General features: G+C 45.8%; 1 protein-coding gene and 1 long non-coding RNA gene across 11 annotated transcripts in view; one reads left to right on the top strand and one right to left on the bottom strand.

Annotated features, from left to right (window-relative positions):
* Positions 1-12,227, bottom strand: part of myo6b (myosin VIb) — a 42,953-nt gene extending 30,726 nt beyond the window's left edge. For 7 of the 10 annotated variants that reach the window (XM_030356520.1, XM_030356523.1, XM_030356524.1 and 4 more), the window contains exons 1-12: positions 12,131-12,227; positions 8,956-9,131; positions 6,332-6,401; positions 6,160-6,233; positions 5,331-5,460; positions 4,813-4,918; positions 4,570-4,625; positions 4,387-4,484; positions 3,652-3,816; positions 2,937-3,017; positions 1,714-1,722; positions 555-735 (exon numbers count right to left, since the gene is read on the bottom strand). In XM_030356520.1, the coding sequence (XP_030212380.1) occupies positions 555-735; positions 1,714-1,722; positions 2,937-3,017; positions 3,652-3,816; positions 4,387-4,484; positions 4,570-4,625; positions 4,813-4,918; positions 5,331-5,460; positions 6,160-6,233; positions 6,332-6,401; positions 8,956-9,072 (1,087 nt within the window). In that variant the 5' untranslated portion in view covers positions 9,073-9,131; positions 12,131-12,227. The remainder of the gene's footprint in view (positions 1-554; positions 736-1,713; positions 1,723-2,936; positions 3,018-3,651; positions 3,817-4,386; positions 4,485-4,569; positions 4,626-4,812; positions 4,919-5,330; positions 5,461-6,159; positions 6,234-6,331; positions 6,402-8,955; positions 9,132-12,130) is intronic. The other 3 variants (XM_030356522.1, XM_030356526.1, XM_030356530.1) reach the window with 1 other exon arrangement.
* A 4,517-nt stretch (positions 12,228-16,744) lies between these two features.
* Positions 16,745-18,791, top strand: LOC115544023 (uncharacterized). The gene is made up of 3 exons (XR_003976790.1): positions 16,745-17,100; positions 17,450-17,532; positions 17,906-18,791. It is a non-coding gene; the product is annotated as an uncharacterized LOC115544023 (long non-coding RNA).
* The last annotated feature ends 2,850 nt before the right edge of the window (positions 18,792-21,641 follow it).

Raw genomic sequence — 21,641 nt, 5'->3', positions numbered from 1 at the left:
ACACACACACACACACACACACACACACACACACACACACACACAAACACGCACGCAGGGACAAACACACACACAAACACAAAAACCACCTTGTCAAACAAGACCAATATGTTATCACATGACACTGCAAAAAACCGGTCTGCTGTTTAATTAAATTAGCTGGAGCTATTTGATGCTCATTATTAACATGTCACACATTTAACTGATCCAACACGGAACTCAGACTGGTGAGCTCAGCTCCGACTGGATAGAGAATAGATAGATAGATAGGAAGACATGTTGACATGCAGACAGCCAGACTGTCATGGATGGATAGATAGACTTACTGGCAGACAGCTACATAGACTTACAGATAGACTTACAAGATAGATAGATATACACAGGGGTGATTCTAGGTAGTGTGGGGGCCCTAGGCAGAGGATTGTTGACAGGGGGTGGGGGGGTGGGGGGGGTGGAGCGATTGTTGACGGGGGGGGGGGGGGGGGGGGAATGGTCAGACAGATGGAAGACAGGAGGACCACAGGGGGACAGACAGACATGGAGCCAGTCCCCACCAGAGGAGCTCCCGGTCTCCTCAAAGTCCAGGTTCCCGAGGTGCAGCACCCCGGCCACCACCCTGAAGAGGTTCAGCTTCTCTGTGTCGTCCAGGCCGATGCGCTTCATGGCCTCGCACATCCGCTCAAAGTCCCCCTTATCGTCCAGCAGCGGGTCCTTCAGGGGCCCCCGCTTAGCGTGCTGGGGGAGGACAGAGAGTTAGGGCTAGGGGTTAGGGGTGAGGGGTTAGTCACCACGCAGAACACACGGCTACACCCATGTTTCTAAACATGCAAAACACATGGTTCACAGCTAGAATGCACTCGGTTTCTAACCATGCAGAACACACGGTGCACCCCCAGAATGCACCCTGTTTCTAACCAGGCAGCACAAGGGTCACTCCCAGGATGCACCCCGTTTCTAAACCGGAGCACATGGAACAAAAGGCCACCCCTGTCGAGCTCAATACTAAATATAGGCCGAGTCCTCCATGTCTGGCTTGGAAACTAATATAAATACAAAAATAACGTGTTTGAGCCATGGTCCGAGGGGACTGGAGAGATGCAGTCGGCTTCTGTCCACAAGCATCGCAGCTCCACAAAGAAACCACCGATCCTCTCTGGAGAATGGGGATAACAGTACTGGTTTCAAAGCAGGATAGCACGACAGCTGTCACTGGCGGATCACTTCCTAACACGTGATTGCTAATCAGACGTAGGCAAAGAGTTGCACAAAACAGCTTTGATCATAGCTTCCAATTTTGATAGAAAGATTTTCACTGTGACCGAAGTTGGAATTTAGAGTTATGTTCGGATTATCTTTTTAAATGTAAGTCATGGTTGTTATATATATTAATGCTTAATGCTATTCATCATTATTAAGTATCCTTTCGATATACAATCATATGCCATTTAATTGTGCAGCCCTGTGTTGTTGCCTGAGAAAATGTAGCAATAGAAGTTAGATGTTTTGTACTGTATATCAGCATATGCCCGAACAGCCTAAAGACCACCCAGCACACACGTCCTGTTTGAAGTGCAGACAGGTGCTATGTAAAGCGCTGGGCGTGCCAGTGTTTACATTGAGGTTATGTATCCATGTAAAGGCTGGGCAGGCCAGGGTTTACATTAAGGTTATGACGGCAGAAGGAGAACACAGAGCATGCAGCAGAGACGTCACCTGGTCTTCCTGCGCAGCGGAGGAGGGGATTGAGAGAGGGGCAGATCTTGTTAGGAACATAGAGTGTCATTGTGGTACACAGGGTCACATACAGTAATATATAGGGATGAGCTTATGCAATGCCCACAGCTGAGTTGTATCAGATATAGAGAAACACATTTAATGTACAACCTAATTTACTCATAATTAATAATTCACTGTTACAGTCCTTCTTAAAAGCTATATCAACCTTGTTATAAGAGCTGGGCAAGTATATTCACACTAATATTCTGTATAATGTACACAAATGGATATGCCATTTGATGAGTGCTGCTATCCAAGTTTCTTACAGTAGTGTGTTGCACCACAATATTGTACACAAGACAAGTAGAACAATTAGCCAGGATGTGGTCCTTTGATGCTAGAAGTGAGTGACTCAGGCATCAACTCTCTCGCTCTCCCTCTCTCTCTCTCTCTCTCTCTCTCTCTCTCTCTCTCTCTCTAACCTGATTTTATTCAGAGATTCATTAGCATAGCAAAGGATGTGAGGAAATGGAAAGTGATGTGAATGGATTAATAGGAAGCCAAAGGGGAATCAAAATGTCAGCCTGATTCCTGCTAGTAATTACACCGTCTCTTGAGCACACACTCACACACACTTACAGAAACACACACACACACACACACACACACACACACACACACACACACACACACACACACACACACACACACACACACACACACACACACACACACACACACACACACAAACACACACACACACAAACACACACACACCCAAACACACACACAGAACTCTGTGTCCTGCATTATTCTTCAACTACACCGTTAGACCACACACACAGAACTCTGTGTCCTGCATTATTCTTCAACTACACCGTTAGACCTGAACTGATTATTCAGGATTAAAACCTCCACAACGATTCTCCTGAGAGTAGTTTGGTTTCCAGCATTGAAAACCCGTTTTGAGAAAATGTAATGTAAGGACATAAGTATGTCTGCTTAGATAAACATTTCATCCATCTTTCATCTGTATTCATTGTATATTCCCTTTGTGTTGCTTGACAGGACAACTGTATTGCCCGTTATGAAGATAATTCAACTTTTATGGAAGAATATTATGTTTCTGTCCAACCTTTCATTGCTCACTGTTCGAAAACATAATACTCTGCTAAATAAATGCATAATTACTGCAAAGACACCAGATAATATCACAGTACCTCCGGACTCTTGCGGTTCTGTGTGATTTGTCTCTCAGACTCATTGTTGGCGAAGTAGCGTGTGCAGCCTCTGTTGAGATACTGGGACGACACAGAGAAATACATGGGTTACATTCTGATCACTTTACAGCCTCTGTTCAGAGGTACTGGGACACAGAGCAATACATTGGTTACATTCTAATCTCTTCAAAGCCTCTGTTCAGATACTAGGACACAGGGATGTAGGGAATTTCCCCTAGGGGCCGGGACAATGACGATGCTCCCGATAAACAACTAAAGCAACAGCCAGTGTCTCTTTAACTTTTGTGTTTTGTTTTTTTGTTTTGTTTTGGTAACATGAGCAATGAACAACCTAGGAGAGGACGAGGAACTAGGAACAAACCTGATCCTTATAAAATCGCTCGCTTTATTCCCATGACGGGAATGTACACGTAGGCCTAGAACACACATAGGTGCACTCAACCATCGTCTGAATAACAAGACTGCGCCTGGGTGACACCTAGTGGGACTTGTTGGAATTGCAAATATGGGTTGCAAAAAATGTATTACAGAAATTAGGTCAAAAGAATATAATGTTTGTTTCTTTACGAACATCTGATTATTCTATTTTATTTTTTCAGGCTTTATGCTCCCTGACGTAGGGACCCTGATGGAGGCTCCCTGATGGAGGCTCCCTGATGGAGGCTCCCTGACGGAGGCTCTATTCTGGACCCACCCTGAAGAGGTCCGGGGAGTCCAGGTGGAGCTTCTTCTTGATGTCGTCGGAGGCGCCGGCACACAGCCGGTAGAAGATGTGGTAGTTCCTCTCCTCCTTGCTCTGCATGCAGATCCTTGACTTCTCCAGCAGGTAGTGCGACACGAACCCCCCCACCACCGTATTCTGATCAGGGGGACAACAGCAGAGTCAGACCAGTAGAACCCTAACCCCCCCACCACCGTGTTCTGATCAGGGGGACAACAGCAGAGTCAGACCAGTAGAACCCTAACCCCCCCACCACCGTGTTCTGATCAGGGGGACAACAGCAGAGTCAGACCAGTAGAACCCTAACCCCCCCACCACCGTGTTCTGATCAGGGGGACAACAGCAGAGTCAGACCAGTAGAACCCTAACCCCCCCACCACCGTGTTCTGATCAGGGGGACAACAGCAGAGTCAGACCAGTAGAACCCTAACCCCCCCACCACCGTGTTCTGATCAGGGGGACACCAGCAGAGTAAAGGCTAGACCAGTATAACCATTACCACCAGGGCTAACCGTAACTCATCTTTTAATGTTTTACACTAGCAGTACCCCAGCAGAGTCAAGGCTAGACCAGTATAACCACTGACTCAACTAGCACCACATTAACCTCATGTCTTAATGTTAGGGTTATGGCACCAGTAGAAACAAGGACTAGGACTAGACTAGGAGCTCATTAGGGTTTCATGCTGTTTCAGAATAGGAAACATACCTTCTCATTAAAGTGGATTTCCACAAACTTCCCGAAGCGGCTGCTGTTGTTGTTCCGGACTGTTTTGGCGTTCCCGAAGGCCTCGAGGAGTGGATTGGCTGAGAGGAAACCAGGAGAAATGATTAGCATGTCGCTAACAGCTCATTAGCTTCTGGTGTTTCTGGAGTCACTTGGATCTGGTACCTTCCACAATCCTTTCGTCAATGTCTTGACCGGTTCCGTAGGTCGTTGTCAAATATCTACAGAGAAAAGGAACATCTTCTACAAACAGCTCAACAAGTTGATGGATGCAGACCTGGCAGAATAACCATTGTACCTATGAACCATTATTTCCAAGTATCTGAATTAATGGATACATATTTTCAGCAGCATCGCTTTCATACGTATAGCTCAGTTCATTGACACACAATTCATTCAGGTGCCCACCTCAGAACAAACTTGGTGTTCTCCGTCTTCCCAGCGCCGGACTCCCCAGAGACAATGATGGACTGGCTCATCTTCAGAACCTTCATGTCTCTGAAGGCCTTATCCGCTGAACACAAAGCAAAACATTAGCAAGCGATTGACAGATATTCTCTCAGGAACAATGGGAAATGTGGACAAATAGTAATCTTGGCATCATTCAAATTCAAAGCGATAAAACGCAACGTAAATGGGACCAGTGTCGACAGATGCAAACATTGTCTTGTTTGTTTAAACAAATCTGGTCGATTTATGACAATGATTAGCATGCAATTTCTGCATCATCTTTTGTAGAAGACAAAAACAGTAATGTGCTCGACTTCCAATACACAAACTATGCAGGTTGGGCAGACACCCCACCGTCTCCCAGAGACCTTCCTCGCAGTGTCTGTGAACGAGCGTCCTCTGATGACAGCTAATAGGTAAAACTGATAACCTCGACCCTCCGATGACCCTCTAATAAGTAATACTGGTAACCTCACCGATGGCGAAGACGTGCGGTGGAAGGGTCCCCAGAGACTTCCCCTGGTATGACTTGATGGTCTCTGGAGCATACATCTTAGCGATGTCAAAGTATGGGTTCACAGCTATTAAGATGTTGGCCACATAGGTCTGTTTAGAGAGGATAGAACATATATTAGTGGGTGCTTCATTTTTTGTCATTAATTAGTGTCATGGGTCAGCATCAATGATTAAAGAGTGGTGGGTCACATATCTATTAGTTATAATTAATTATTAGTTATTAATTAGTGTCATGGGTCAGTATTAATCATTAAAGAGTGGTGGGTCATATTTGTTCTCTTATTCTGGGTATTGTTGGAGTAAAAGAAGGAACACCTGGACAATGGGCCTTTGTGAGGCAGGTAAAACACGACGAGAGTTACCATGACTACCATGACTAGGGTTCCTCAGTTTAGCATGCAGGCATTAACCAGATGTCCCTGGGAGCTACGAAGCTTAGCCCCACATTGGACCCCGATTATGGGGGCTTTTCCCCCACCTCGGCCTCCCACCTGACACTGGGTACCCCTGAGAACCAGTCAGCACACCTTCATCCCTCCTCATCCTACCTTCCCTGTCATCATCATCATCATCATCATCATCATCCTCATCATCATCATCATCATCATCATCGTCACTGGATAGCTTAAGCTTTGGGGGTAAGGGAGCTTATCGTCTGCGTGTGTGTGTGTGGCTGTGTGTCTGTGTGTGTGCGTGTGTGCGTGCGTATGTGTTCATGAGCGCGTGTTTGCGTGTATGCGTGTGTGTGTGTGCAGGTGTGGAGTAAAAAAGAAGAAGAGCGATCCGTACATAGATGTGGTCTTTGCTGTAGCGGATGCGGACGTTGTTGAGTAAAGTGCCTTCGTTCAGGTACATCAAGGAGCCTGCGGAGAAACCAACACATGTTTCCAAAGGTCTCATGTATTGCAGAAAGTACTACTCAACAAATGAGCTTCAGCAGCAGAAACCAGAGTTCACTTACAGTTGTCTTCAACGTGTTTATTCACATCCTCCTCTGCTGGGAACACTTGGCTCATCTGCGCCAGAAAGGGCTGCACATGGAAACAAACATTTATAACGCAGGTACTATTTCGTCAGCATCATGTTGAATTGGATGTGGATCCTTCCTTCATTCCTTTCTATCTTTCTTTGACATTTCATTACACACATTGCTTAACATTGTTAAAAATATGACAAATATGTCAATGTGAAGATGAAAGTAGAGAGTGAAATAGGATTGGAGTCAGAGATCCAAGCCGTGATTACGGAAGCGCTCCTGAGCGGGAAGCCTTCACTCGGATTTTCTCTGCATCGGTCGGGATTCTGAGTTCATTGATATCAGCTCAAAGGAGCGAGCTGAGAGAGGAGCGGGGAGACAGGGCAGTGCCGTCTAAATAATTAGGTGGAGAGACACAGGAGCCGAGGCCTGACCCCAGCAGGTCTGGGTGGGTTACGCGTGTTGTGTGTGTATAACCTGTTTTATGTGTGTGTGTGAGTGTGTAACGTGTTCATATGCTTGTGTGTAAAATGTTTCAATGGTGTTTTTGTGTAACATGTGTAACGCGTGTCACGTATGTAACGTGTGTCATGTGTGTGTGTGTGTGTAACGTGTATCGTGTTTGTGTGTGTGTAACGTGTGTCCTGTTTGTGTGTAACGTGTGTCATGTGTGTGTGTGTCTGTGTTTGTGTGTAACGTGTGTCATGTGTGTGTGTAACGTGTGTAATGTATGTAATGTGTGTGTGTGTGTGTGTGTGTGTGTTGTGTATGGCATGTGTGTGTTGTGTGTGTCACTTGTATGTGTGTGTTGTGATGTGAGCATGTGTGTGTGTTGTGTGTGTCATGCGTGCAAGTGTTAGCATGCAGAGACCTGGAGCGGGGGGAAATGGTATTAAACAATTCCAGGGTAAGAAACATCCAAGCGAAGCCCCTTTCCCTTACCCCCCTCTCACCCTCCTGCCTCTATAACACACAGACCCGGGGCAATTACTGCTCCTGTTACTGAGAGGTGCTGAGGCACAGAGCCAGAACCGGAGCACTACAATCGGTTCATGCCTGAATATCAAAGCTGAATCGACTGTCTACGAAACGGCCATAATGCAATGCACTGTGTGTGTATGCATGTGCATCTGTGTGTATGTATGTGTATGTGTGTCTGTGTGTATGTGTATGTGTGTGCGTGTGTGTGTGTGTGTGTGTGTGTGTGTTTATGTGCCTGTGTTACCCTTATGTCTGTGTATGTGCATGTGTGTGGGTCTCTGTATATGTATACGTTTATGTGTGTGTGTGTGTGTGTGTTTGTGTGTGTGTGTGTGTGTGTGTGTGTGTGTGTGTGGATGTGTGTGTTTGTGTGTGTGTGTGTGTGTGTTCTTGTGTTTGTATGTATGTGTGTGGATGATACTGTAAATGTGTATTTGTGTGTTGGTGTGTGTGTGATTGTATGTGTTTGTGTATGTGTGTGTTGATGTGGGTGTGTTAGATACAATGGACATATCTCCAAGCTACTGATGCATGGTGCACTCCCATAAACACAGGATAATCATCAACAGAATGTCTGCTTTGTTTTTCCTCTCTACGGTGGCCTGGAGGGTCATTTCAACAGACTAACAGCCGTGGGAGAGCAAGCATCCAGGAGAGAGCAGACAGAACAGAGAGCAGCCCTAATGAGGAGCGCTCTGTCCGACTGCTATGAACGCAGAACACAGAACCACCACACAGAGAACCGTAAGAACTAACCATCGCGGTACATCATGTAAAGTTGAGTTCGAGCAACATAAGTGGAAGAAAACACTTCTTTAAAATAGTATATTTTACAACACAAGCTTCTAAATGATCAACATGAAGACAGACCCAGTAATAACTTGATCATTGAATCACACGGTCAACTGTAAGAAAAAATAAACCACTGTTCATCCTAGCCAGGGAAGCAGTAAAACAGAAACAAATGTATATGCTGCTCCAAGAGGTAAACACTGTAGGAAGGAGCTGGTGGTTGGATACAGGGGACCCAGTACGCTTTGGCCCCAGGGGCCTTGTGTCTCAGGTGCAGCAGGTGGCCTCCTCCTAATGAGCGTCTCTCTCTCCGGGCCGGCGGAGCAGCTGCTGCCCACTTCACTTATTAATGCCGGCCTGCATTGTGGCGCTGCCATCGCCGCTCTCTCATGTTTCTCACCTGCAACACGTTGTTGTGCTGACACCTGTCCCCTCAAAACCCCCCCGCTCCCCATCGCTAAGAGACTTGGGGGGGGGGGGGGGGGGGGGGGGGGGGTCCACAGACACCTGTCCCCTCAAACCCCCCCATCAACTGGAGACTGGGGAGCTAAAACAGTGGAACTTTCACTGCAGTGATGTCATTCTTCTGATGGTAGGTTTTGTGTGACTTTCAGAAAGCTTTGATAATACTGATAATCATTTACAGTAATAAGATTACATTACATTACCTTCAGACCGTGTGTATGTGTGTCTGTGTGTGTCCCTGTTGGTGTGAATGTGTGTGCATGAGTGCATTCGATAGATACAGAGAGTGAGAAAGAAATGGAGAGTGTGCATGTGCCCGCGCCGTGCACACACGTGCACGCAGGTGCACACAGGGGCCAGGATGAGCTCACCTTGCTCCGCTGAGTGAGCGGCTCTACGGTGAGCGAGTCGGCTCCTATGTCCACGATCATGGCCAGCTGGAAGCCGTTGGTGGGGTGGGGCGCCCACACGGGCTTCCCGTCCTCCATGGCTGTCCTGTCGTCAGGAGCCACGCACGCACGCACGCAACCACGCACACGCACGGGGCCTGGGAGCACAGGGAAGGGGGACGGCCAGGGTGAATATAACTGGAAGTAGAACCAGGAAGTCGCAGTGAAGAGTTAAACATTATCACACTTTCCTTTAAAGTTGTCGTAATCTTGATGGATCTTTGGTCTCAATGTAAGAACACTTTAAATGAACCGCCGTAGAGATACACTTCTTTGAGAGACCGCCCTGGAGTCATACTGCTATCCATGTGTTTATTGACGATTCCTTTAATTTGCTTTTGCCCTGCTTTTGTTGCCACACACTTTATAGAAGCTCAACATCTGGCTATGAAGCCCAAGCAGAAGCCCTCACCTTCCTCATCATCTTCATCAGGATCACACACCAACAGCTTCGCACATCTCACCAAATTTCCCCCGTCAGGGATAAATGTAGTATCTTATCTTATCTAATCTACGGTATATCTATCCCACAGATGATAGATGTTTCATCAGACCCTGTTCTGCCGAAACGTGTGTTAATCCCATACTGACAGAGGTCGTGCTTACTGGCTTTGCAGCCTAATTAGCCCCAGAATTGAGGTCAAATGTTGCAGTGTGTGGGACTGAAAGTGCTGAGGCATGTTTTAGAGAGAATCCGAGGTCACCTTCGACTCAGCAGCTTCACTTTTTGAATCAACCTGTAAGCAACACTTTGCCTTCCGTTCTCTTTCACTTTGATGGTACAGGAAAACACTGTTACAGTCGGTAACAGTAATAAACGTATTCATATGAATGATAAATCATTATGAGGAACGTATATGATATAATTATACATTATTATTATTACATTATATTATCCAAGAACAATTTAGCAAAACATTTTTTTGAAATAATGGGTTTAACCATTTGTAATAACTAAAGACTTAGCATGAGACAGGTCGTGGTGAAGCATGTCAAAGCTGTCAGAGACAGGGCAGCCATTGTGTGATAGTCCCTGCCACCTTGGCCTGCTACGTTTATCGTTATATGGACGGTCTGTGGAGTGCAGAACAACGCCCTTTACAGACAATGGCTGCTTGTTCACTGTCATCCAAAGGCCATTCAAACGGCAATTCAAAACCTGCAACATGGCAAAGGCTACGACTGAGAATATAACTCAAATCGTATCTTGATAACGCCTCGTGGATGACGGCTAGACTTTGGAGCTCAACGGGCCTAGTGCCTAGTGTCTAGTGTCTAGTGCCTAGTGTCTAGTGCCTAGTGCTTAGTGCCTAGTGCCTTGTGCTTAGTGCTCATTGCCTAGTGCCTAGTGCCTAGTGTCTAGTGCCTAGTGACTAGTGTCTAGTGCTTAGTGCCTAGTGTCTAGTGCTTAGTGCCTAGTGTCTAGTGCCTAGTGCTTAGTGCTCAGTGCTCAGTGCTTAGTGCCTAGTATCTAGTGCTTAGTGCCTAGTGCTTAGTGCTAAGGCATGAAAACAAACAGCACTTCAACCATCACCCAAAGTAGAACCGAAGACAGTCCTCACTACTAAAGGCCGGACTTTGCAGGCCAGTAGTCAGTGGAGTGGTGCTAGGAATCCACTCTCTATCCCCATCATTAATGTACTCTCTATTCCCGTCATTAATGCACTCTGTATCCCCATTATTAATGTACTCTCTATCCCCATCATTAATGCACTCTCTATTCCCGTCATTAATGTACTTCCTATACCCATCACTAATGTACTCTCTATCCCCGTCATTAATGTACTTTCTATCCCCATCATTAATGTACTTCCTATACCCATCACTAATGCACTCTCTATCCCCATCATTAATGTACTCTCTATCCCCATCAGACTCTTTATCCGTGACATTAATGAATTATCTATCCCCATCATGGAGGTATTCTCCATCCCATCATAGAGGTTTTCTTTTTCCCCAGCATTAATGTACTCTCTATCGCCATCATGGACTCTCTATCCCCACCATTAATGTACTCTGTATCCCCACACACACCATCTATCACAGCATCACATACATACGATGGGAAGGTTGTTCATGTTGTCATATTTCTGTGAGACCCTGGATTCTGTTATGCTATGGTCCATGTTGTCATCAAGGCTACCTGCTGGCTAATCTTTCGTTGAAGATCAAGGCTACGGAGATCCTTCAGTTTCTCTCAACAGGCAGGACAGCTTATACACGAGAGAGCGCGAGAGAATCACACTTTCCCGAGTTTCTAGTGATGTAAACAATGGGAATAATCCAGGGAATGCAGTCACAACATAAATCCTAATAGAGCATTTAAACCTAGGTAACATTGACTCTGCTTTTAATCCTCTTACAATTTAACCCTAAGCCAGATCGGAGGTGAGATGAGGTCAGTCAGTGAAAGTGTGGCCAACAGACAGAGAAAATCGCAGGTCTGAATCCAACAACTCCACCGCCTCATGGAATACACTCAGAGTCAGAGAGGAGCTGCATGGTTCTGAACGCAGCCTCACACCCTCTCTCTCCGCTTCCTTCCTCCGCAAGGAAAGGGATGTGGAAAAAAATATATTGTGATGTGTGTTGCCAACAGGATATAGAAATATTGTACTTAATAATAATAATAATAATAATAATATACTTCAACGAAAACGTCCCCGATAACAGATAGCTCCACTCGATATCGGAGATCTTAGCCATGGGACAGTCATGGGATTTGGCAGATATTCTTTACAGACAAATTGAAGTAGGCATAAAAAGTAGTTCACAGCACAGTGAAGCTGTTTGCGCTGCGACGTTAGTGGGATCGGATAGGATAATTAGTTTGCTTTAACAAGTTACAGGTGGAAACAGACACACTAAGCCCCTTAAATAAGCCCTAGGAACAGGACGGGTGCTGTAACTAGATAGCCTACTGAAGTAGTCTCGACTTTAGAATGTCTTTGTACAACTTCCAACACAAAATCGCTTTACAAAGACTAATATATATTCCGCTCCGTTTCGGGACCCCGTCCCACTCCGACGGCCGTCGATCATAGAAAGCGTTTCGTTAAGATGTTAGCATATAAGACATAAAGGAACTTCCACTTACGTTGGGATGAGCTTCAGGAGGAGATAGTGATCAGGAGGAGGACAGCGAGGTGTGCAGGTCTGGTGGGGGGTCCGGGGAGAGGGAGCGCTCAGGACGGGAGGGGGTCGGGGGAGAGGGAGCGCTCAGGACGGGAGGCGGGGACGTCACTCTGAATACGTTATCTCACAGGAGCTGAGAAACAGACGCGTGTTACCTTTACTCTATTATATTACCTGGAAACTCAACGGGAAGCTTTGCACTCAATGAAGACACACGATAAAAAAATTACAAAAAACTTTATTAGACGTTTTTTTTTTTAATCAAAGTAGGCTAATAGTTTTTATTGAATAACAGCGATTTTATATTATCTTCACAAAATTCAAATAAACCATATATGACCGCACATTCATTAAAAAAAGGTATTGTTGGTTATTTTCTGTAACTTTGATCCTTTAACACGGAAGCTGAACCAAACTTCAGACAAAGCAGCCTTGAGACTCGTGAATAATTAAGAGTTTGTAATTCTAAACCTTTTGATTATTTTTTTAAGAAGACATCCAATCTACCGCTGAAGGCAACCTCGGGGTTTGTAAATCTAATTAGGATATTTAATCCTCTATTTTGGACCTTCTCTTATTACCTACACAAGATGACAGCATGTCCACATTATCATGACGTTTTTTGTTCCCAGATTAAATTCTCTGTGCTATAAACCTGGTGAGATGAAAAAGGAAATGATAACTGTACGAAGTTCTCAATAATGCTGAAATGATGCGACATCACCCTCATTTCAACCTTGATCCTAAAAACGTTTGCGACATTAGTTGTCCCTACCAAGTGTTTGTTCTGCTAAATGTTAGTTATCCTATTATTCCTCAACACCCGTTCCTTCAGCGTGGACTAGGGCCCCCATGGAGTTGGACTGAGGCCCACTGTGGAGGTAGCCGCAGACTGGCCCCCCATGGAGGCGGTCTAGCGGCACACTGGCGCCATCTAGTGGCCTGGCTTGATAGAGCAGGGAAGACAAAATACATAACGTCGTCATGGGAGACGTTCATATTTATTTTCTCTCTTTATAGATAAACAAATAAATCGTAGCGATTCATAAATGATCGTAGATATCAGCTAGTTTGTTTTCATCATGTTTGGAGAGAGCAGCACAGGAGGATTCCGGTCGGAAACCACAGAAGATGAAAACAGTAGAAACAAGAATTACAAAGTCTACATTTCCATTAACCTACATCGAACCTCTAGCCTATCATGTGCAAACCCCTCAAATCCCTTGTCCCGGGCTTCGCGCATATAGCCAATCCCGTTCTTGTTCTCATTAGTCCTTGATTGATTCCGCCTGAGTCGCCCCGTGCCTCCAGATAAAGAGCCGCCCGGTGGCGGATGTTGTTTTTTTTTGCGTCGGATTGTGAAAGCAGAGGTTACGAACCTAGCTTTATTAGTAGTACGTCGTGTTTGCGTGTTGTTCTGAACCCTCCGGACACCGGGGCTCCCACCGTGCACCTTCAACAACCCGCAGTGAGTACCCCCAGCGTTTACTATCTCATGAGTTGGTTGAAGTGTTTTTTTTTTTTTGTGCACCGCAAATATTACTTTCCCATCTCTTCTCTATCTTCCTTAATCTCAATGGAACAATATGCCTTCTACCGCGGCAGGCCTATTTGGTTGCTGATGGAAGTTTCAGGTCAGGGTTCGCGCTCGTGTTTGAAGTCAGGGTTGGAGGTTGTGTTGGAGGTTGTGTTGGAGGTTGGGTTGGAGGTCAGGGTTGGAGGTCAGGGTTGGAGGTTGTGTTTGAGGTGATGGTTGAGACTTGGGTACCTACTGGGGACAACTGAACTGACGCGGCAGACCGCTTTAGCACCGACGCCCTCACTCCACACTGGGACGGTTGTGGTGTGTGTGGAAGCAGAATGGAAGAACAGCTGCAATCTCAAAGTTCATCGTTTCGGTCACATGGAATTGTTGAAAGCAATCAGTGGTAAGTAGACCAATTGGCGAGAGCAACTGTTCGAAAATTTCTTTTTTCTGTCTACAGGGGTATAGGTCCTCCACTAGGTCACACGACATCGGATCCTTTTCAATGCATTACCTGCCCAGAATCCACAAAGACAACTTGAAATGCCACGTGTCAGAAATATCCAGGATGGAAATCTGTGTCTTCAAAAACTTCCACGAAGAACTTCTAATGGACCCCCTGCTTGACTAGAGACTGACAAACGGACTGTGGGCATGGTGACGTTTGGTTTAGTTGGTTGGTTGGTTTAGGGTTTCTTTTGGGAACCTGGAAGGTTTTTCGTGGGTTGGTTGGTTGGTTGGTTTGAAGGTTTTTCGTGGTTTAGATGCTTGTCCGATTTACACAATCGCCCACACAGTAGCCTACTTGACATTCTCTCTTTCTGTTTACTTTTCAACTTCCAATACACTTGCTGCTTTGGACTGCTGGTTTTATTCTGTGCTGTTTTCTTTCCTAATTTTCTAACCTATTTTTAGTCTGTGCAGTGTGGTTTTATTCTGTGCAAACGCCCTACATTCCGTGCAATGTAGTTTTTTTATATTTATTTATTTATTTTTTATGTGCAGTTTGGTGTCTGTGCAGTGTGGTTTTATTCTGTGCAAACGCCCTACATTCCGTGCAATGTAGTTTTTTTATATTTATTTATTTATTTTTTATGTGCAGTTTGGTGTCTGTGCAGTGTGGTTTTATTCTGTGCAAACGCCCTACATTCCGTGCAATGTAGTTTTTTTATTTTTATTTTATTTTTATTTTTTTTATGTGCAGTTTGGTGTCTGTGCAGTGTGGTTTTATTCTGTGCAAACGCCCTACATTCCGTGCAATGTAGTTTTTTTATTTTTTTTTTATTATGTGCAGTTTGTCATGTACGAGTTTACTGTCTGTCCTTTTGTTGAAGCCCTTCAAATCTGACTGCTGCGGGTTCAGTAAATTCAGCTTTGTTTAGAGCTCTGAAGCTGGTTTGCGACATCGAAACTGTGGTCTGAACTTTAAATATGTTTTAAAATTGACACGATTTTCTGTCAGTTGGCAAACCTAAAACCCTTGGCAATGAAACGGGTGACTCTAATCTTGGTCTAGCTGATGCAAAACTTCACTGCATAGTACGTAAAATAAAGCGTTTTGACAAATGTAACATTTCCAAATATTTGATCATTTGCGCATTTCATCAAGAGTCAATTGGAAGAAAGACCAAGATCAGCAATGAAGGCATATTCTGTGCAAACGCCCTACATTCCGTGCAATGTAGTTTTTTTTTTAATTTTTTTTTTTTTTTGTGCAGTTTGGTGTCATGTACGAGTTTACTGTCTGTCCTTTTGTTGAAGCCCTTCAAATCTGACTGCTGCGGATTCAGTAAATTCAGCTTTGTTTGGAGCTCTGAAGCTGGTTTGCGACATCGAAACTGTGGTCTGAACTTTAAATATGTTTTAAATTGACATGATTTTCTGTCAGTTGGCAAACCTAAAACACTTGGCAATGAAACGGGTGACTCTAATCTTGGTCTAGATGATGCAAAACTTCACCGCATAGTTCGAAAAATAAAGCGTTTTGGCAAATGTAACATTTCAAAATATTTGATCATTTGCGCATTTCATCAAGAGTCAATTGGAAGAAAGGCCAAGATCAGCAATGAAGGCAAGTTGATCACTTTCACATGTTTCATATTTTATTTCCAAGGATGTATTCCAAAGCATTAAAAACTAGTTATTTTGTTTTCAAGGGCAGTTTGTATCCCACTAGCGGGGTTCCAGGGTCCAATCAGGACTTGAGCGGTGACGGCTGGAGGGAGTGGCGAGGTCTGGAGGTGACGGCGAGGTCTGGAGGGTGACGTCTGGAGGGAGCGGCAGCTGGAGGTGAGGCCAGGAGGGAGCGGTGGCTGGAGGTGAGGCCAGGAGGGAGCGGCGGCTGGAGGTGAGGCCAGGAGGGAGCGGCGGCTGGAGGTGAGGCCAGGAGGGAGCGGCGGCTGGAGGTGAGGTCTGGAGGGAGCGACGGCTGGAGGTGAGGTCTGGAGGGAGCGGCGAGGTCTGGAGGGAGGTGAGTTCTGGAGGGAGCGGCGGCGGCTGGAGGGAGGTGAGTTCTGGAGGGAGCGGCGGCGGCTGGAGGTGAGGTGAGGTCTGGAGGGAGCGGCGGCTGGAGGTGAGGCCAGGAGGGAGCGGCGGCTGGAGGTGAGGCCAGGAGGGAGCGGCGGCTGGAGGTGAGGTCTGGAGGGAGCGACGGCTGGAGGTGAGGTCTGGAGGGAGCGGCGAGGTCTGGAGGGAGGTGAGTTCTGGAGGGAGCGGCGGCGGCTGGAGGGAGGTGAGTTCTGGAGGGAGCGGCGGCGGCTGGAGGTGAGGTGAGGTCTGGAGGGAGCGGCGGCTGGAGGTGAGGTCTGGAGGGAGTGGCGAGGTCTGGAGGGAGCGGCGGCTGGAGGTGAGGTCTGGAGGGAGCGGAGAGGTCTGGAGGGAGCGGAGAGGTCTGGAGGTGAGGTCTGGAGGGAGCGGCGGCTGGAGGTGAGTTCTGGAGGGAGCGGCGGCTGGAGGGAGGTGAGTTCTGGAGGGAGCGGCGGCTGGAGGGAGGTGAGTTCTGGAGGGAGCGGCGGCGGCTGGAGGGAGGTGAGTTCTGGAGGGAGCGGCGGCGGCTGGAGGGAGGTGAGTTCTGGAGGGAGCGGCGGCGGCTGGAGGTGAGTTCTGGAGGGAGCGGCGGCGGCGGCTGGAGGTGAGGTCTGGAGGTGAGTTCTGGAGGGAGCGGCGGCGGCTGGAGGTGAGGTCTGGAGGTGAGTTCTGGAGGGAGCGGCGGCTGGAGGGAGGTGAGTTCTGGAGGGAGCGGCGGCTGGAGGTGAGGTCTGGAGGTGAGGTCAGGGGGGAGCGGCGGCTGGAGGTGAGGCCAGGAGGCCCTGAAGCGGCGGCTGGAGGTGAGGCCAGGAGGCCCTGAAGCGGCGGCTGGAGATCAGATGCGGAGGCCAGGAGAAGGACAATTCAACGGCTGCTGAAGGGTGAGACCTGGAATTGCATCTGTTTTTCCTTCGTAATTAGTTTGGGCAAATTGTTCACAGCGTAACCTTGACACTAGCAGCAGCAACTCCTCATTCAAATCCAAACTAATTCAGATGTCAGTTCTGACTGGCTGTTATGAAAGCATTCTCAGCCGCTAGAACTAGTCGGGATCTATATTACATGTAAGGTTGGGTTTGGGAGAGGACGACTATCGTCCTTACAGCTCTATTTAAAACACAAAAGCACGATATTGAAGGTACAGGGCAAAAACGTTAGCATTGCTTGAGTAAAATCTGTATTTACATCAAGAACAGGGAGGAAGAAATGCTAATGAAACGTGAATTTCAGAAGGACTGAGGCGGTCGTCTGGAGGTCCTTCTGTCGAAGGTCCCTGCGGTGGTCAGCTGGAGGTACTCGTGGCAGAGACCCAGGTAAGGGCGCTGATATTTACTTCCTCAAATAGATCAAACAGCATTTATACAATCTTCATCAAGTGTCCTATTGTTATTTTAGAAACCTGGTTATCCAGTACTAGGACTATTTACTGTTGCTGTAATAATTTAATGCTTGGCTTGTTCTCTCGCCTGTCAATTTTCTTTTTACTTTCAAAGCTTCTTTGAGTGACAAAAAGCGCTATATAAATTGTATTTATTACCTGCAAGTCATACAATCAAATGCTAAATGTAATGACCCACTTTTTACACCAGATGGTTATGTTACAGTATTTATTTGAATGCCCTTCACATTTTGTTATCAAATTGTCTTTGAAACTGACTTTACTTTATGTATCAATTCTCTTCACAGTATGGTGACTGAGCAGTCGATCTACACAAGCGTCCTACTCCCCTCCACCCTGAAGATCCATGGCTACACCTGCACACCCTACAGCTTCATGCATCGACACCCAACATCACCAATCTAAGCTACACTCCCACCCATACTGACAACACTCACCGCTGTTTTAACTTTTAAAACAAACTACATTATGTCTCTCCACATTTTTGGGGAAGTATGTTGAGGTTGATCTTGATTTGTCTGTTTTAATTGTATACACACTATCTATGATCTTAGCTGTTGTGTTTCTGACAGCAGTAGCCCTTTTTAAGGGAGCGACTAAAGAGACAAGGCTGGAAAAAACCTGAGCACTTATCTTAACCCTCTTTCTAACCTTAATGCTGCAATTTAACCACTTCTAACAAGGCCTAAAGTAACTTGACTCGTTAACCTAATACCTAAACGTGACAATCTAACTGAAACATCTCGAATACCTAAACCTCTAAAATGACAAACTCTCTTAGCTAAACTTGACCTAATATCTAAACGCCTCTAAAATGCCTAAACTCTCGTTCATAAATGCCCAACTCTCTTAACCTAATATCTAAACCTTTCAAATGCCCAAATTCGCTCACTTAAAACCTAAACACGGCGATCTTTCATATAATGAGTTATATTTAAAAAATGTTGCCTAAAATGTCCTATTTAAAAGGTTGCGCATAGTTATCAATCCTTAATCTTAAACTAGACGGTTTAAACTCAGACTAAGCCAGACTTGTCCCTTTGTCGCTCTACTTGTATTTTTAAAGGTTTCTCTTTTTCCCTGTCGGGTTTTGAGTTTTTCTCCTTGAGGGCTTTATGTTTTGCATGAAATTTGAACACTTGTTGCGTCATAAATAAACATGCTTTATCTTTACCAATTTTCTTATGTTTTTTTTTGTGTGCAATTGGGAAAACTGAGCCGTTTCAGCATCCTGACATGTGAAGCTATGATCTGACAACCATGAAGCAGAATGTGGGGGGACGGTTCTAAACATAATGTTGGGCGACTGTTTAACATGAAGCAGAATGTTGGCGGTGGCTGGAGGGTGCCGTCTGGAGGGAGCGGCGAGGTCTGGAGAGAGGCGAGGTCTGGAGGGAGCGGCGAGGTCTGGAGGGAGCGGCGAGGTCTGGAGGGAGCGGCGAGGTCTGGAGGGAGCGGCGAGGTCTGGAGGGAGCGGCGAGGTCTGGAGGGAGCGGCGAGGTCTGGAGGGAGCGGCGAGGTCTGGAGGGAGCGGTGAGGTCTGGAGTGAGCGGTGAGGTCTGGAGGGAGGTGAGGTCTGGAGGGAGGTGAGGTCTGGAGAGAGGTGAGGTCTGGAGGGAGAGGGAGCGGCGAGGTCTGGAGGGAGCGGCTGGAGGTGAGGTCTGGAGGGAGGTGAGGTCTGGAGGGAGCGGCGAGGTCTGGAGTGAGGTGAGGTCTGGAGTGAGGTGAGGTCTGGAGGGAGAGGGAGCGGCGAGGTCTGGAGGGAGCGGCGGCGGCTGGAGGTGAGGTCTGGAGGGAGCGGCGAGGTCTGGAGGGAGGTGAGGTCTGGAGGAAGAGGGAGCGGCGGCTGGAGGTGAGGTCTGGAGGGAGCGGCGGCTGGAGGGAGGTGAGGTCTGGAGGGAGCGGCGGCTGGAGGTGAGGTCTGGAGGACCTGAAGCGGCGGCTGGAGATCAGATGCGCTGATATTTACTTTATTAGCAATTATATAATCGTCCCAATCTCCATCAAGTGTCCTATTGTCATTTTAGAAACCTGGTTATCCAGTACTAGGACTATTTACTGTTGCTGTAATAAATTAATGCTTGGCTTGTTCTCTCATCTGTCAATTTTCTTTCTACTTTCAAAGCTTCTTCGTGTGACAAAAAGCGCTATATAAATTGTATTAATTATTACCTGCAAGTCATACAATCAAATGCTAAATGTAATGACCCACTTTTGACACCAGATGGTTATGTTACAGTATTTATTTGAATGCCCTTCACATTTTGTTATCAAATTGTCTTTGAAACTGACTTTACTTTATGTATCAATTCTCTGCACAGTATGGTGACTGAGCAGTCGATCTACACAAGCGTTCTACTCCCCTCCACCCTGAAGATCCATGGCTACACCTGCACACCCTACATCTTCATGCATCTACACCCAACACCAATCTAGGCTACACACTCCCACCCATACTGACAACACTCACCGCTGTTTTAACTTTTAAAACAAACTACATTATGTCACTCCATTTTTGGGGAAGTTTGTTGTAAATTGTATACACAGTATCTATGATCTTAGCTGTTGTGTTTCTGACAGCAGTAGCTAGGAACCCTTTTTAAGGGAGCGACTAAAGGGACAAGGCTGGTAAAAACCTGAGCACTTACCTTAACCCTCTTTCTAACCTTAATGCTGCAATTTAACCACTTCTAACAAGGCCTAAAGTAACTTGACTCGTTAACGAATACCTAAACATGACAATCTAACCGAAACATCTCTAATACCTAAAATCGTTTACCTAAACCTCCAAAAATGACCAAACTCTCATAGCTAAACTAGACCTTATATCTAAACGCCTCTAAAATGCCTAAACTCTCGTTCATAAATGCCCAACTCTCTTAACCTAATATCTAAACCTTTCAAATGCCGAAACTCGCTCACTTGAAACCTAAACATGGCGATCTTTCATATAATGACTAATATTAAAAGTTGCCTAAAATGTCCTATTTAAAAAGTTGCGCAAAGTTATCAATCCTTAATCTTAAACTAGACGGTTTAAACTCAGACTAAGCCAGACTTGTCCCTTTGTCGCTCTACTTGTATTTTTAAAGGTTTTTTCTTTTTCCCTGTCAGGTTGAGTTTTTCTCCTTGAGTGCTTTACGTTTTGCATGAAATTTGAACACTTGTTGCTTCATAAATAAACATGCTTTATCTTTACCCATTTTCTTGTTTTTTTTTGTGTGCAATTGGGAAAACTGAGCCGTTTCAGCATCCTCACATGTGAAGCTATGATCTGACAAACATGAAGCAGAATGTGGGGTGACAGTTTAAAACATGTCGGGTGACTGTTTAACATGAAGCAGAATGTTGACAGCCTTTTCCTTTTACCCTCAGGCTCACTGTTGTGCCTAAAAGTTTGTCTCTTTGGCAAAAAAGTGAGCTTAAATGTTATTCCCATTTAAAAAGCAAAGGGATAATGATGACTCTGCATTTCAAGCAGTGGACTGAAGGAAGTTTAATGAGGGACCAAAGCCTCTGGTCTGCATTGAGGTTCTTGTGATCCAAGACTAGGATCTGAGAAGGGCAGTATGGAGTACATCCAGTGGGGGCTGAAATCATCCTGTTCGCAACACAAGGGGGTTCAGATGCTAGATCAAAGTTCAGAGCCTTTGAAAAGCTGTATGGTCCTGTTCAGAGCTTTAGTGTCCTGTTAACACCAGTTAGCCTGGATCTTTTGATGGGGAAAATGAAGACCTTGACTGTAACTGAATACTGAATGACGTCACGTTAAAAGGTTACTGATTTTAATAAAAGACAAGGTATGTCAATTTCTGATTACCTGTATGGGGAAGACACACAAATCCAACCAAGTTGATTCTTTCAAGGGGAAAGAAGGAAGAAAATAACCCATTAAAATCATAGCATAAACGTATGTATGCACACAGTAAATCATTCACCCTTATTTCAACGTTGATCGTTCAAAGAACTGCCCCATGGATTCTCCCTACAAAGTTGTTCTGCTAAATGCAAGTTCTCCTACCA

Source organism: Gadus morhua, chromosome 5 (assembly GCF_902167405.1).
Source record: "Gadus morhua chromosome 5, gadMor3.0, whole genome shotgun sequence".
Taxonomy (NCBI): domain Eukaryota; kingdom Metazoa; phylum Chordata; class Actinopteri; order Gadiformes; family Gadidae; genus Gadus; species Gadus morhua.
Note: the sequence above shows the minus strand (reverse complement) of the source record. Positions and strands in the feature narration are given on the sequence as shown.